Source organism: Sodiomyces alkalinus (assembly GCF_003711515.1).
Source record: "Sodiomyces alkalinus F11 unplaced genomic scaffold SODALscaffold_11, whole genome shotgun sequence".
In the NCBI taxonomy this organism is placed as follows: Eukaryota; Fungi; Ascomycota; class Sordariomycetes; order Glomerellales; family Plectosphaerellaceae; genus Sodiomyces; species Sodiomyces alkalinus.
This window is the reverse complement of record NW_021167089.1, coordinates 1217751-1231443: the sequence shown is the minus strand read 5'-3', so window position 1 is coordinate 1231443 and position 13693 is coordinate 1217751. Positions and strand designations below refer to the sequence as shown.

The following is a 13693-nucleotide window of genomic DNA, read 5'->3' as shown; positions in this document are numbered from 1 at the left end:
CTCTGTGAATACATCCTCTCCTTTATTCCTTCAGCCCTTTTTCTTGTTCGCTTTTTCCTTGGGGGTTTTTTTTCACCTCCTTAAATTCTAGTCAGATGTGTTGCTAACCGAAACATTTCAGTGCTGAATGCTGAATGGAATCAACCGAAGGAGAGGGAGGTGTACTTACATCGTCATCCGGCATTCTTCGGTCGGGTCGAGGATGTCATCGAGGACTGTTGTGGCGGCTGTCCTGTCCCTGTCACTCCTGAAGAGATTGAGATAGCCGAGAAGGAAGCCGAGAAGTACATTTCCGGCAAGATATCCTTCCTGATTGACGACCCCGGTCGGCAACAGATTGGTTCATTCAACCCCCTGACGGACGACGACTGGACTGACATGGCGTACGTCGGTAATACGGCTCGCTTGTGTCAGAGTATCGTGGATGGAAACTTGGATGAGGTCCTTGACTGGCTCTCCCAGGAGGGCGCCGACCCCAACAAGCGCGATTATACTGGCAGAACCCCGCTGCACCTGGCCGTCATCAGCTCTACTCCGGATGTCGTCCGCTGCCTCGTCGACCACGGTGCTCGCTTAACAGCGCGGATCGCGGATGGTTCAACCGCTCTCCATTTGGCCGCCCAGCGTGGGAATGCCGAGGTGGTGAAGATCTTAATGGAGAAGAGTATTGCCAACGAAGCAGAAGAGGAAGAGAAGCAAGATAATCGGCGGAGGGCCCTCCGAGAAGCTGCAAAGGACAAGGCACGGATGTCTCGGAAAGATGCCGGCGAGAATGATGACACTGAGGCTGATGGCCAAGCCGCAAGGGACCTTGAAAACCATGACGATGACGATGCGCTCTCTGACGGAGAGCTGATCGACGGCAAAGAAACCGACGTCGATGCCCACTCCGTTGTGACCGGATCTTTCGTCAACGTCGAGAAAGAAACCGAAGAGAAACAGCAAGACCTTGACGAGGCGGATTCGGACGACAACACTCCTGATTTCTACAAGATTGATGTTCTTGCCTGGGATATTCCGTCTTCCCCTCTTCATCTCGCGATTGCCGAAGGCCACGAAAATGTCGTCTCTCTTCTGTGCAGTGTAAGTGGCCGGCTGGTTCCATGTTATCGCTTGTTCAAGGATTGTGCTAAACGTCTTTCACAGTACGGAAGCGATGCTATTCTTCCTGTTAAGTTTCTCAACTCGGAGAAGAAGCCGACCGGTGCCATTCTTACCCTCGTCCTCGCCTTGAGTTTGCCGCTCGAGAAGGCAAAGTCTATGGCGACAGTCCTTCTGAAACACGGCGCGACATGCTCTCAAGCAGACCTCAATGGCTGCACTGTCTTCCACCGTCATGTGGAGAACGGAAGGGTGGAACTGATCGATACACTGGTGGACAACGACAAGAGGGGGGTTAAGACCGCCATCAACCATTTTGTAATGACCTCCTCATACTTCGCCTGGAATTGCAAAGCCATCACCCCTATCCACACAGCAATCGAGCAGGGCGACTCGGTTATGGTGCTGAGACTCCTTGAGGCTGGCGCTGACCCGGAACTCGACTTCGACGGCTGGCTGAAAGCTGCCAAGTTCTCGAAAATGGCGGAGCGGCTCCGGGATTACGAACACAACAAGAACCTGTTCATGGAACATGTCCAGCAACCGTTGATAGCGGCTATCCGGTCCTGCCCTGATCCTCAGATTGCCTTGACACTACTAGAGAAAGGTGCCGACCCGAACACGACCAATTTCCATGGCGCCCGGGGGCAGCAAGACAGCACGGGACAGACAGTCTTGGACATGGTGCGGACGCAACTGAAGAATTTTCGAAACGCCAAGGAGGTTCCTGCCTTCCTCTATCAAATATCCGAGGTCGAGGGCATGGACGAGTACCTGCAGAGCTTGGAGGAGGGCACATATCGACGCTGGATGACCTCTGAGGACATTCGAGCCAAGAAGGCTTCGAGGGAGAAACAGAAGGCGCACAACGATTCGGAGGAATCCAAGTACCAGAATACCAAAGGGCTTCCCGAGAAACGCGCCATGATCAAGGAGGTCATTTCCAAGCTTGAAGAGCTCGAGCAGGCCATCATCGCCAAAGGTGGCAAGACCTTCTACGAGTTGCATCCTGAACTCAAGCCCCCCTACGAATCTTCACACATCAACCCCGGGCACGGCCAAGAGGAAGAAAACAAGAAACAGCCCGATCGGTACAAGCTGGACATCTCATTCAGAAACGTCACAGATGTTACGGAAGTCCGTCAGGCTGCATACCTTGATTTGTAAGTGGTTTATCACCGTTCCTCGAGAATCCAACGTGATCGATATTGTTCTGACCATGGAGCAGGTTCGAGGCCGCTTGGGCCGGCAACCTCCAAAAGATCACGGAACTCACAACGCAGGCTTGGGGCGAAAATAACAATGAGGCGCCCCTCAAGATGGCCGTCACCGACATGAATGACAACAGTCCGTTCTCTCTGGCATTTCTGAGGGGCCATCACAAGGTAGCCAGAGCTATCCTGGAGATCGTAAAGCTTCAGTTTGCCCCAGAAAAGAAAGATGCTCGGTATAGGCTCTACCAGGACGATGAGAACCACTATGGCTGCGAACACAGCGATGCAGAATCGAACTCTGACATCTCTGAAGATTCAGATGGTGACGCTGAGGGGCAAGGGGTGAAGTTTCTGGCTGAGACGTTGGACGAGAAGTTCACCATTGACAACATCGGCCAAATATCCATGCAAGTCAAGTCAACGACGAAGCCGATGGACGTCTTGCTCGCTTCGGCCCCTTGCTTCAAGAACCCCGGAGACGAAGTCAAGCAGCAAACAAGTCTGATTTCGTTTGCCATTGAGCAGGACGATCGCGCCGGCCTCGAAAGCCTGATGGACATGGCTGCGCATTATTCCAAGCACAGACTGCCAGGGGACGAGGATGAAGACGCTGAGCGATGCTACTTCTCCCTCCCGGAGCAAGATTTCTCGTCTGCGATAGCGAACGGCAGGTTGGACATACTCTCTTACCTGATCAAGAAAGTCGGGGCCGGAATGCCCCTTGACCATCTGATCAAGAAGAGCGGCGTTGAGTTGACGCAGAAGCCGAGTTACTATCAAGGCTTGACAGTTTACGGCAAGAAAAGGTAATTGGACCCGAAATCTGCATGTTTCTATATAAAACATACATGTGGATATTTTCTCACCTATTTCTCTTCGTCTTTTCGACGCTGACACGGTGCCTAAATACAGGAACGACTGGGCCACGGCCGGACGCAACCTCATGGTCAGATCGTCAGGGATTCGCATTGCGCCGCTCCTTCATGCGGCTCTGCATGGCAGTATCGAATCGGTTGAATGGTTCTTGAGCGATGCTCCGCACAGATGCTATGCGGAATTTGGCCAGTCCGAGGCTGCAGCACAAGATCCGAGACTGGAGCATCTGAGACGAGCCAAGGGAGGCTTTGATAGGGCCGTATCGACATGGTTGGGAACTCAGAGTACGTCGGAAACTGTCTCCTCCCGTTTCAGTGTCTCTTTTTCTTCTCCTGTGCATCGAATTCTAACGATACGCAGATGAGCTGGTCCTCCATTGCGCCGTCTTAGGGCCTCGCACGGAACAGACAAACAAACTCATCAAATACCTTATCCACGCCTGTCCCGGTGCTCTCGAGTACAGGTCAAGCACCGGCGAGACGCCTCTTCAAGTGGCATTCGCCTATGGTCGCACCGAATTCGCCAAGACGCTCATCGAGGGAGGTGCTGACCAGTCTGCGCGCAGCGCCGGGGGAGACAACATCATCCACGCGGCTCTGACATACTCGCCGACAGCGGATCTGCTCAAGCCCATGCTGGATCTACTGGATCCGGACCTGAGACGCTACCTTCTCTCGCAGCGAAACAATCTGTCCGAGGGCGGCACCACGCCCGTCCATTATTGGGGGCTGCGGCAGCAGCCCGGGCAGCCGTCCTTTGTCCCATATGGCTTGGGCCGCTATCTCCCAACCATCAGCGCCGAAGACACCCAAGAGAAGAAGCTTGCTGTCCTCAAACTTCTACTTGGGTACTCTGGCGGGGCAGAACTCGGCATGCTCAACGGAGCGGGCGAGACTCTGCTACATTCCGCCGTGATGGGCTCAGACGTCGACATGGTGGAAGGTCTTTTGCGGTTCAACCCGGAGCTTCTCTATCGCGAGAACGCCGTCGGCCGGACGCCAGCCGAGGTCGCCCGTGGGCAGCTCATGGCCTTCACGTTTAAGCAGCCGGACGACATCATCGTGCGCCGCGGTCGCTGGGAACAGGGCGCATCTGGTCTCCTAAACGTCGACCCCGCGGAATTTCTCGAGGCGACGAAGCAGGGACGCACCGTACCTCCATTGACTGCTGACGGGGGAGAGCAAGAGGCACAGAAGCGCCGGCGCGTGTGGGATGTTGTGGCGGGTTACATGGCTCGATATCCCGGCCAGCGAAGGCTGGTGTCGCTGGGCGAAGCCAACGACGTGGCGAAGAGGCTGAGCGAGAAGTTCGGGTTCGGTTCGAACCACGTCCACGGCGCGAAGGCTCAAGAGGAAGACGACGGGGAGAATGAGGGAGAGGACAAGCAGGATAAGGAGGACCGCATGGATGCGCTCAATTTTGTGACGCGTGTGCGGAGTAGCAAAATTTTGGAGGCCTGGAGGCCGTGAAAGAGCGGACAGTAGGTGTCTACCTTATAATGATCTATGTACATGTCTATCCATCCATCTGCTCCACCGTAGGGCCACGAAGTGGGCGGGGATGGCCTTGTTTAGCAACCGATTCCGAATAGCATCGTACCACGTTTGCTGTGACCCGGGAGGGAGGGGGGTGGTGGGTTTCGATTTTTTTCCACATATGTATAAAAATGTGACATTGGAGACAAGACGACAGAACTGCTCGATTCATACCTACTTCGGGTTGTCCTTGATCTGTCGATGTTTTGTTGATGGGGTTTCTTCGGATAGGCATAGCATCCACATTGCCCACGACCCATACAATGACAAGTCATGGGCCACTATCAGTGCGATTCGAGCCATATGACCTCTCTTGAATGGGCCGGGGGCCTCCTTGAATAAAAACGGGAATTACGAGGTCCTGTATGGGGTTCGAAGCTGTTGAAGAGGAATTCTCGGCCAATGCTAATCCGAGTTCAGCCAAAATAAAAGGGGGCGAGAGCTGCAGCTATCCGCCAATGGTCTCATGCCAAACCCATCAACTCATGCAGAATTCAGGTCTTTGCACTTGTTTTCGTTTGTATTTCTTATTTAACATGTTCGATTTTTAGAGGGTGATGATAAATGCCGCTGTGCGTTCTTCTCTCTCTTGATCGCCGATGCACCAGCATTATCTGCTACCTTACCATAATTATACTCCATACTACAGGACAGGCTTCGACGCACGTTACTCCATACATATGCAACTTTAGACACGTCGCCCAGGCGGTCTGTCCCCACTGTCTTGTCTGTTTGATGTTGGACATCAGGATCTTGCATGATGATGTGTAGAGGGACCCATGCATATGGCATACCTTTGTCTTTTTTGCTCCCTGTCTTCCTATTTTTTCCACCGCACATTTTTAACGTGACGGTCTTGGGGCCCCTTTAAGCCCTCTGTTTTCTCAAGCTCCCCCAGTCTTCTATCCCCTTCCTGACGTGTCCGGTTTTCTGTACCACGTTACATGCGGCCACTATCAACTACCAATACAACTATAAGCCCCTGTCTACAGGTCTATTGTCTTCGGTTTCCGCCTGCAGAACCCATCAGCTCCAATGGGGGTGTTCTTCGTATCCTGGGAGCTATGGCAGCAAATGACCTTCGTAAGCATTTCTCACTTCCTTCGTTGCAAACTTGCGTCGCCCCTCTTTCACAACAGACGGCCGAAGAAGAACTCTAACACGCACGTACCAGTGCCTAGCCGCCGCCATCGCCACAGTCTTCTTCATAGGTTACGTAAAGCTCTGCTGGACCAACCGTTACCTCAAGAGACAAGAGGCCCTGGACGAGGAGAGGCGCATCCGGTTGAACCAGATGCGCAAGAGCGGGCTCTCGTCACGGAGTGACATAGACATACCCTTTGGGATCCGAGCTATCGAGGGCGGCGTCACTGTGGACGGCATCTGGATTTGTAGCACTTCCGTTCCCCTTCAGAGCGGCAGCCGGGCTCATCAGTCTCCGCCTCCTCACGTCTCTGTTCAAGGACATACTCCCAGGCTGTATCAACCGCCTCACCCTCAACGTATAGGTCATACCCGGTCGAACAGCTGGCAGACATCCCAGGCCCAAGTGCCCGCAGTCGCCTCGACAGACTCCCGAGAGGAACCCGACTTGCGGTCGTCATCGCGGCCGAGGACGAGTTTTTCGGCGGGTGCTACGAAGCTACACAAGAACCCGCCAAGGTCGACACATCGGTGACGAACGACGAACGACGGACGATGAACGACGTGGTCCCCTGACTGTGCTGTTACTTCGTACATCTGTGGGGGTTCCGCGATTCACTCTCCCCGATCGAGCCGAATTGGGAGGTGAACTTGGTGGGGGGGATAATTCGAGATTGGCCTGTAGGCTCTCAGGCCGATGATGCGCGTGCCCTGTCTTCTGTGAGGCCAGCAAAAGAGAAAAAAAAAAAAAGAAAAAAAAAGAAAAAAAGGGGGGGCCTTCCATGGGAAGACGTATTTCGTGTGGACTTGGAGGTCGTAACGTAAATCAAGCTCAGCGCTACCAGCCAGTGTGTCGGCATGGTTTGGGAGATGGGGATATATCATACGGAAGAAAGCGGGTGACAAGAAAAGGGCCCGGTGGAACGTGGCGGGTATCATCTATTTTCGCGGTAGACTGTAAAAGTACGACTCGGACTCCCGTTTATCATCTGCTCTCAAGTAAGACGACTCTTCAGAGTAAGAAGATGTCTCTTCCTCATTCAAACACTAAGGCTCGACCCCTTGATATCCAGGCTAAGAGTCGGCGCTGATGTACATGACTGTGAGGTTAATGTTAGCAGGATAGCTCCATGTCGATATGTATATAGCGAGGGAGAGAAACTGTGAAAAGGACTTGGGTAGGCCCACCATTGTTGCCTCGGACGAAGGCATCACCATAGGATCTCCTCTTCGTTCCGTTGACGTACTCCTCTGTCTTCTCGAGCGCAATGTTCATGTAGCCATCCACCGACTGCAGCTCGCCTGTCATTGTAGTTATGTTGTCAGTCTTGTAAGATGCGACCTGAGACAGCATTGTGATGCCTGATGAGAGGGAGAGTGAACTGTATGTACCCTTGTAGATGACCCCGGAGTTGAGCTTGACGGTTACGGGATTTCCGATGATTTCGCTGAGGAAGCTGGAGGGGTCCTTGCCCTCCCCTTGTGCGGGGTTTCCGTTCTCCATGGTACTGCGTAGGGCCGGGGGGACGTAAGGTAGCAGGAGATTGATGAGCGTGATGCTGATGAGTTCCAGGTTGGGAGAGTTGAGTTGCTCACAGGAGGTTTGGACACCAGCGAATACCTACCTACCTATTACCTAAGCTTTGCTGGACCCCACTTCTCCAATGTGCAATACCTTTCCTACCGTACACTTCTTACAGACGGACAAAGAAGTAAAGGTAAGGTACCTTAGGTAGGTATACAGGTACACAAACGGTAGCGTAGATGCCCTGAAAGTTGCAGTACATATCCTCCATAATTACGGATATCCTCCATACGGAGTTTATTATGTGGGCTAAAGCCGAGTCACGGTCACCACGACCTTCTAGAACCGCGCTTCACCTTTGTGTCACTTTGTAATCTTTCTGGTCCCTTTGAATCCGGATTTCACCACCATCCGTCCTCCACCCCATCAGTGGTATTCATCTCCGTGTTTGGCTACTTACCTCGTGGGCGACTTTCGGTCCTATACTGTTCCCTCTCCCCCGGACGCGCCGAAAACCGATTTTCAAATGCACCCCCGCCTACCGATGGAGTCTTGATCGGGGGAGTTCAGCGAATATCAGTTTTGCCCATTTATCCCATTTATCCATTTATCCCAGCATGAGTGCTGCGCCCAAGCGCCGTCTACCTTTCAAGCCGACAGCCCTGCAAAGGCTCTCGGCCCCGACGCCAGAGAGCAAAGACAAGGATGGCGACGCCGAGGATGATGGCTTGAGCCTCTTCCAGCGCTCCAAAGAATTCTTCCCCGTCGCCTTGGCAGAGCAAGAACGCCGTCGCAAGCGCAAGCATTCCAAACGCGAGAGCAGCCGAAACGATCGCTCCTCGTCAACAGCTGAGGTAAAGGACGGAGTCGACAAGGTCAAGGTTGAGGATGAGGAATCGCCTTTACCCCGTCCGACTTCCCGCAACCAGAGCCAAAGCCAAAGCCAAAGCCAGGGCCAGAACTCCCAGCCCACAGTAGCAGTGGAGAGCACTGATGACAACGACGGCGACGGCCTCGGGTGAGCCATAACCTCCCATCCCGGATCTTTTGGGGTCGTGCAGTTAACTGGACCCCCGCTGACTTTCGCTCTCAGGGCCACTATCGCGACACCTCCGTCGAAGCGATCACGTACAAGTCACGGCTCGATCAACTCCAACCCATTACACCCAACGTCGCCCTGTCATGCCCGACATCCCAAGTCTCCTGCCCGATCCAGACGATCCGTTTCGACGCGCAGCCCGAGCAAACTGCAAGACAAGGGAAAACAACCCGAATTTGTTGATCTAGAAGACGAGAGCTATCACGGCCAAGGTGCCAGTCTAGATGATCCGGACGAGGATATATACGGCGCTACGCCTATCCGATATGTGAAAAGCACTAGGAGCAGTTCGGCGGCGCATGATCTGGAAGACCCGTTCGTCGTGGAAGAAGAGGAGGACAAGAAGGACGACGCCCTGAGGGAGGAGGAGGAGGAGGACGACGATGACGAAGTGAACGGCGAGTTTGCGGAATTCATACGCGCTGCTCAAGAGCGGCAGAAGAAAGCCGAGGAGGCGGAGAAGGATAAGACCCGTATCCAACTTCTCGTCACCTCCCGTCTTCCCGACACTGAGCCTAAGCGGTTCGTCATCACGCTCTGGAAGCCCTTGAGTGCAGTGCGCCGGGCCTGGTGCCTTAGCACTGGCGCGACGCTTCGGCTGGGTCGCCAGACACTGGAAGGCACTTTCCTCACCTGGCGCGGCCGCCGCCTCTACGACTCCACCACGATCGACAGCCTTGACATTCGAGCCTCCGCGAGCGGTACGCTGCAACACGCGTCGGTCGGCAAGTTCCACGACACGGACGGGTTCAGTAAGGACTGGACGCGTCTGCACATGGAGATTTGGACGGAGGAACTATGGGAGGAGCACCAGAAGCGTATGGAGAGAGAGAGGCGCCGGGCGCTGGGGGAGTTGTATGACGATTCCGACGACGGTGGGGCGGCCCTCGATGGCGAGAACGACGGCGAAGGGGCTCCGGCTCCGGCTCCGGAGGAGCAGAAAATCAGGGTCATTCTCAAAACACGCAGCGATGAGCCTGTCAAGACGACAGTCCGGCCTTCGACGACTATCCAGACGCTCGTCGTCATGTACCGCAAGATGCGAAATGTTCCGGAAGGCTCGTCCGTCTCGCTCTATTTCGACGGAGAGCAGCTAGACGAGGCCTCGACGATTGAAGAGGTGGATATTGAGGACATGGACACAATCGAGGTGTCCGTGAAGGACTGATTGTGCCATTTACTTGGAGGTTTCCCTTCCCCCCACCCCCCCCCCCGGGGCCCCTTTTTTTTTCATATGACCCATCGGATTTCAGGGCATGGATTCCAATCACCATCCGCGTTTTATTTTGTCTGCGTCTTTCAAGCGAAGGTTTCGTCGCCGGCGTTTGAGTTGCTTCGGAAGGAAAGGAGTAAGGAAGTTCATAGTGATACCCCAGTGTTGGCGAACTACGGGACCTCAAGTTCTTCAATCCACGGATCCAATTCCGCTGACCTGTTAAGAGGTTCATGAACCAAGTGCCACTCATACAGATTATTACCTGCGGAGTGCGGATTTCATTGGCATTTGACATGGCTCCCGAGTGGCTTGACCAGTGGCTTGGCTCGTGGCTGCGCCACATAACCAACGTCACATCCCGCTTGTGGCTGGTGCCATCACCGCTGTATGTCGGTATCACGGCGTCAGCCAAGCGTTTTACTTATTAAGCATCGTACCCTCCATACCTTCTCATCCTTTCCACTCGTTGTTGGAGTCCTTCATTTTCGGCATCGATTCCCTTTCCCGACGCCTCTCACTTCCCTCCAAGGAAACCGGATTTATCATGGCTAATAAACGGAACCACGGATTATGACGACAAACGTTGGCCGGCGAGTCTTTCCCCCGCCCTCCCTCTCCCAACGGTTTCGGTATGCAAGAGCGGGCGAGAGTGCAAAACGCTTTTTTTTGTTTGTCCTATCCGTACGGTGTACTCTCCCTGCCTTTGCCTAATCCCCATCCGGCCCCTCAAGCTTCTTGCCAAGACCGAGCCGTTCTCTCTCAGAGGCGGCGTTGAAACTCCAGATGCGAGTCAGACACCACGAGACTCGACGCCCTGGAACCTGTTCATGTGCGACCGGTCCTCCCAGTGGGATGGATATACAGATTGCTTCGTACTACGAATATTATTTGATGAAGGCCCCAGACGGTACGGTACGAAATACGTCGGGGAAGGACGTCAAGGACGTCTATGAGCTTTCCCGGTCCACTTCGTCCTGTCGATCGTTACCCCAGGGTCAAGCAAATTGATCGTTCCCGATGAGATACTTCGAACCTAACACACTTCAGGTTGAGATGGAAAGCCAAAAGTCGCACTCACCATATACCTAGCTAAAGTATTCAGCGCTGACAAGGGGCTAATAAGTACCTTCCTTACCTTAGGTACCTACCTTATTGTGCGAAGTAATGATACCTATTACTTCGTACGTCCTTCCTCCGTCCCTAACATAAAAGGCCTCTACTCTCGGCCCCCTCGGGGGTTTGGTTTAAGGTCGAACCCCTGTAAAACTCTTCGTCGGCCTCCCCTAAAAGCCCACAACCGGCTGCTTCGACCCCAGACTTTCTAGACCTATAGTGGCCCCATACTAATTTCGAGTCAAAACCCATATTTTCACCCTTAACGCGTTTAAACACGTTATTCCTACTATAACCCTCTATCTTTAAATAGCCGTAATAATACTAGTTTAATAGCCATAGACCCCTAAATAGTATTATTCGCCGTATAAACGAATAAGGATTATATCCTTAGTCGAAATAAGGCTAACGTATCACGAGGTCGCGCGCAGGATAGGCGTATCCCTAGGGTCTATCTATAGGATATATAAGCGATACTAAGAGTAGAAATTAGCTAGGTTACTCCCACGGCCTAGCCGGCTACACTACCTTACTAATCGCGATATAAGGTACCTCTTTCGATTCGTTAGGTAAAACCCTTTTATTTCGTGTAGGGAACTTAAGGCCTAGGCGCGCCTTACCTGTTTTATAGAGATAATTAAGAGGGAGCTTATCTATAAAGGTATCCAGCACTACCGCGCGCTTTAATAACTAAAATTAACGGAAGAGCACGCGAAAGAGAGGCTTATTTTTGCTAGGGCATACGTAGGTAAAGGCCTTAATTTCTGGAAACGCGTTATCTTCTCTAATAAGAGCACTATCGCGCGCGGGCAGGGTATAAGGCAGAGTTAGGTTTTCTGCAGAAAAGTAGGCTATCGTCCTGGCTTTAGAACTTTATACTAATATTTTATTAGGGCGAATATTTACTCCCCTAGAATATATAGCCACGGCTTAAGCTAATAAGACACTCCTAGATATTCTAGGGCGCGATTTTATATAGCGCACGTATATCGTTATACGAGCTTTACGGTGACCCCGAATCGCCGCGCGGGGGGGCTATAGGTTAGGTTATTTTATAGTGCCTTTAAGACTAGCTTCTAACTATCTACGATCCTAGTAAGATCTTCGCCTAGGATAACGCCTTTACGTATATAGCGCGCGTAGTATAAAAATAGTTACGCTTATAGGCTTAAGAAAACAGGGTTAAAATTATAGACTAGCCGGTATACTCCCCTAACCTTAACCCTATAGAAAATTAATAAAAATTAATAAAAGAGCGTATTTATGAGAAGGAACTAAACCTCGGGGATATAAAAAAGAATATCGAATTATAGGAATTACTTATACGCACCGCGGTCATAGTATAGAAGGAGTTCGAATAAGAGCTTATCTAAAGGCTAATAGCTAGTATACTGCGCAGGATTAATACTATAATTTAAAGCGGAGGGTAGTATATAAAATACTAATTATACTATTCGAGAGACCTTCTTTTCCTATACCTAGATTATATAAATACTACTAACTTTACTAAGGAATACGATATATAGAGGACTTCGAAGATAGTAGTAGTGATATAGTAGTGGGGTATTTTTAGTCTGACTCGAAATTAGCGTGTACCGACTATACCTTATTACTTACTTACTTTCGTACTTCGTACTACCACTAGTATCCTTATAGAATAATAGGCGCGGCCCCGGGGACGCAGGGAGGCCGATATTAGTGTGCCGCGGCCGCTATATGGCGGAGACCCCGCGGTACCCTTTCGGCCCCCGCCCTATCACTAATAACCGGCCTAGGCTAACCCGAACCATAGCCTGTTACCCTTCCCGTTAGCCACCAGCCTAGAGGTATGATCCAGATACGCAGACAGGGCAAACCGGGGCCATATCGGCCCCGCCGAGACACCACTCTAACTAAGGATAAGTATAGAGGTTTTTCCCCCGGGGCTCCGGGTTTTTCCCCTCTATAGCTACCCGAGAAGGACCGTATAGTCTGAATAGGCTCCTATAGATTAGATAGGATAGCGAAGTAAGAATAATAATAATAATAATAATAATCCTTATAGACGTACGGAGTAGATTAGCGACCTGGTATCGTATAGGCACACGGACCACGACGTGGTCTATAGGGGATCCAGGGGAGATCTATATTATAACTAAGGGCTTCGGATATAATAGGGGCGGATACCGGAAAAGACCGGATAGGATCTAAATGACTTAGTACCTATAACAGAGTCTTCACCACCTAAATTAAGGGTATAAGAGACTCTCCCAGATATAACTGGATATAATACACACACACGAGATTTCTGCTCTACTAAGTTGATCATTTAAGTGCCTATTTGACGTGCGACACCTGGAACCCGTAAGACTTTATTATCGCCTCCGCCGTACGGATACTAATAACGAGTTGATTACCCTACTTTTACCAACAAGCTATTCTGGAACACCTCAATCTTTAGGGCCTTGGGTATTCCGTCCTGCCATTGAGAGTCGTTGAAGGCAGACTCAACAACTTGTCGCACATATCGAAGTGACATCACGAGGGGCAGCCCCGTCGCGACGACCGCATTGCCCATTTTAAACCGGGAACCCCCATACCATACCCCCATACCCCCATACGCCTTTATATTGCACCATTCCACCAGCCAACATGCCGATTCGTAATCCCTTTGCTCGTCGACAAGGTTTTGGAGCCGTCACGACTGACGAGAATGCTTACCCTGGCGACGGCCAGGATCCATCGCATCCTGGATTCGAGAGACAGGATACCGTCGGCTCCAAGAATTCATCGGCTCTGAGCATTCGTAGCTCCAGGAGTCAGGATGCCGGCGAGTATAAGATGAGCGGTATGCTTTCCCCCCCGCCGCCCCAATGTCTCTTGAGAAAAGAC

General features: G+C 52.0%; 5 protein-coding genes across 5 annotated transcripts in view; 4 read left to right on the top strand and 1 right to left on the bottom strand.

Annotated features, from left to right (window-relative positions):
• The first annotated feature begins 3482 nt into the window (after positions 1-3482).
• On the top strand, positions 3483-4711 carry SODALDRAFT_70210 (hypothetical protein). Its single transcript, XM_028615600.1, has one exon. It carries the CDS (start codon positions 3824-3826, stop codon positions 4658-4660), a length of 837 nt encoding a protein of 278 aa, XP_028463389.1. The 5' UTR covers positions 3483-3823; the 3' UTR covers positions 4661-4711.
• Positions 4712-5629: 918 nt separating this feature from the next.
• On the top strand, positions 5630-6444 carry SODALDRAFT_70162 (hypothetical protein). The gene is made up of 2 exons (XM_028615599.1): positions 5630-5809; positions 5901-6444. The coding sequence occupies exons 1-2, from the start codon at positions 5762-5764 to the stop codon at positions 6402-6404; spliced, it is 552 nt and encodes a 183-aa protein (XP_028463388.1). The 5' UTR covers positions 5630-5761; the 3' UTR covers positions 6405-6444.
• A 317-nt stretch (positions 6445-6761) lies between these two features.
• Positions 6762-7447, bottom strand: SODALDRAFT_70234 (hypothetical protein). The gene is made up of 2 exons (XM_028615601.1): positions 7058-7447; positions 6762-6969 (listed from the first exon to the last, which is right to left on the bottom strand). The coding sequence occupies exons 1-2, from the start codon at positions 7371-7373 to the stop codon at positions 6944-6946; spliced, it is 342 nt and encodes a 113-aa protein (XP_028463387.1). The 5' UTR covers positions 7374-7447; the 3' UTR covers positions 6762-6943.
• A 311-nt stretch (positions 7448-7758) lies between these two features.
• SODALDRAFT_353234 (hypothetical protein) lies at positions 7759-9955 on the top strand. Its single transcript, XM_028613633.1, has 2 exons — positions 7759-8412; positions 8488-9955. The coding sequence occupies exons 1-2, from the start codon at positions 8012-8014 to the stop codon at positions 9659-9661; spliced, it is 1575 nt and encodes a 524-aa protein (XP_028463386.1). The 5' UTR covers positions 7759-8011; the 3' UTR covers positions 9662-9955.
• Positions 9956-13165: 3210 nt separating this feature from the next.
• SODALDRAFT_328944 (hypothetical protein) overlaps positions 13166-13693 on the top strand; it is a 1642-nt gene continuing 1114 nt past the window's right edge. Inside the window, exon 1 of the mRNA XM_028610810.1 lies at positions 13166-13649. Coding sequence (XP_028463385.1) covers positions 13454-13649 — 196 coding nt within the window. The 5' untranslated portion in view covers positions 13166-13453. The remainder of the gene's footprint in view (positions 13650-13693) is intronic.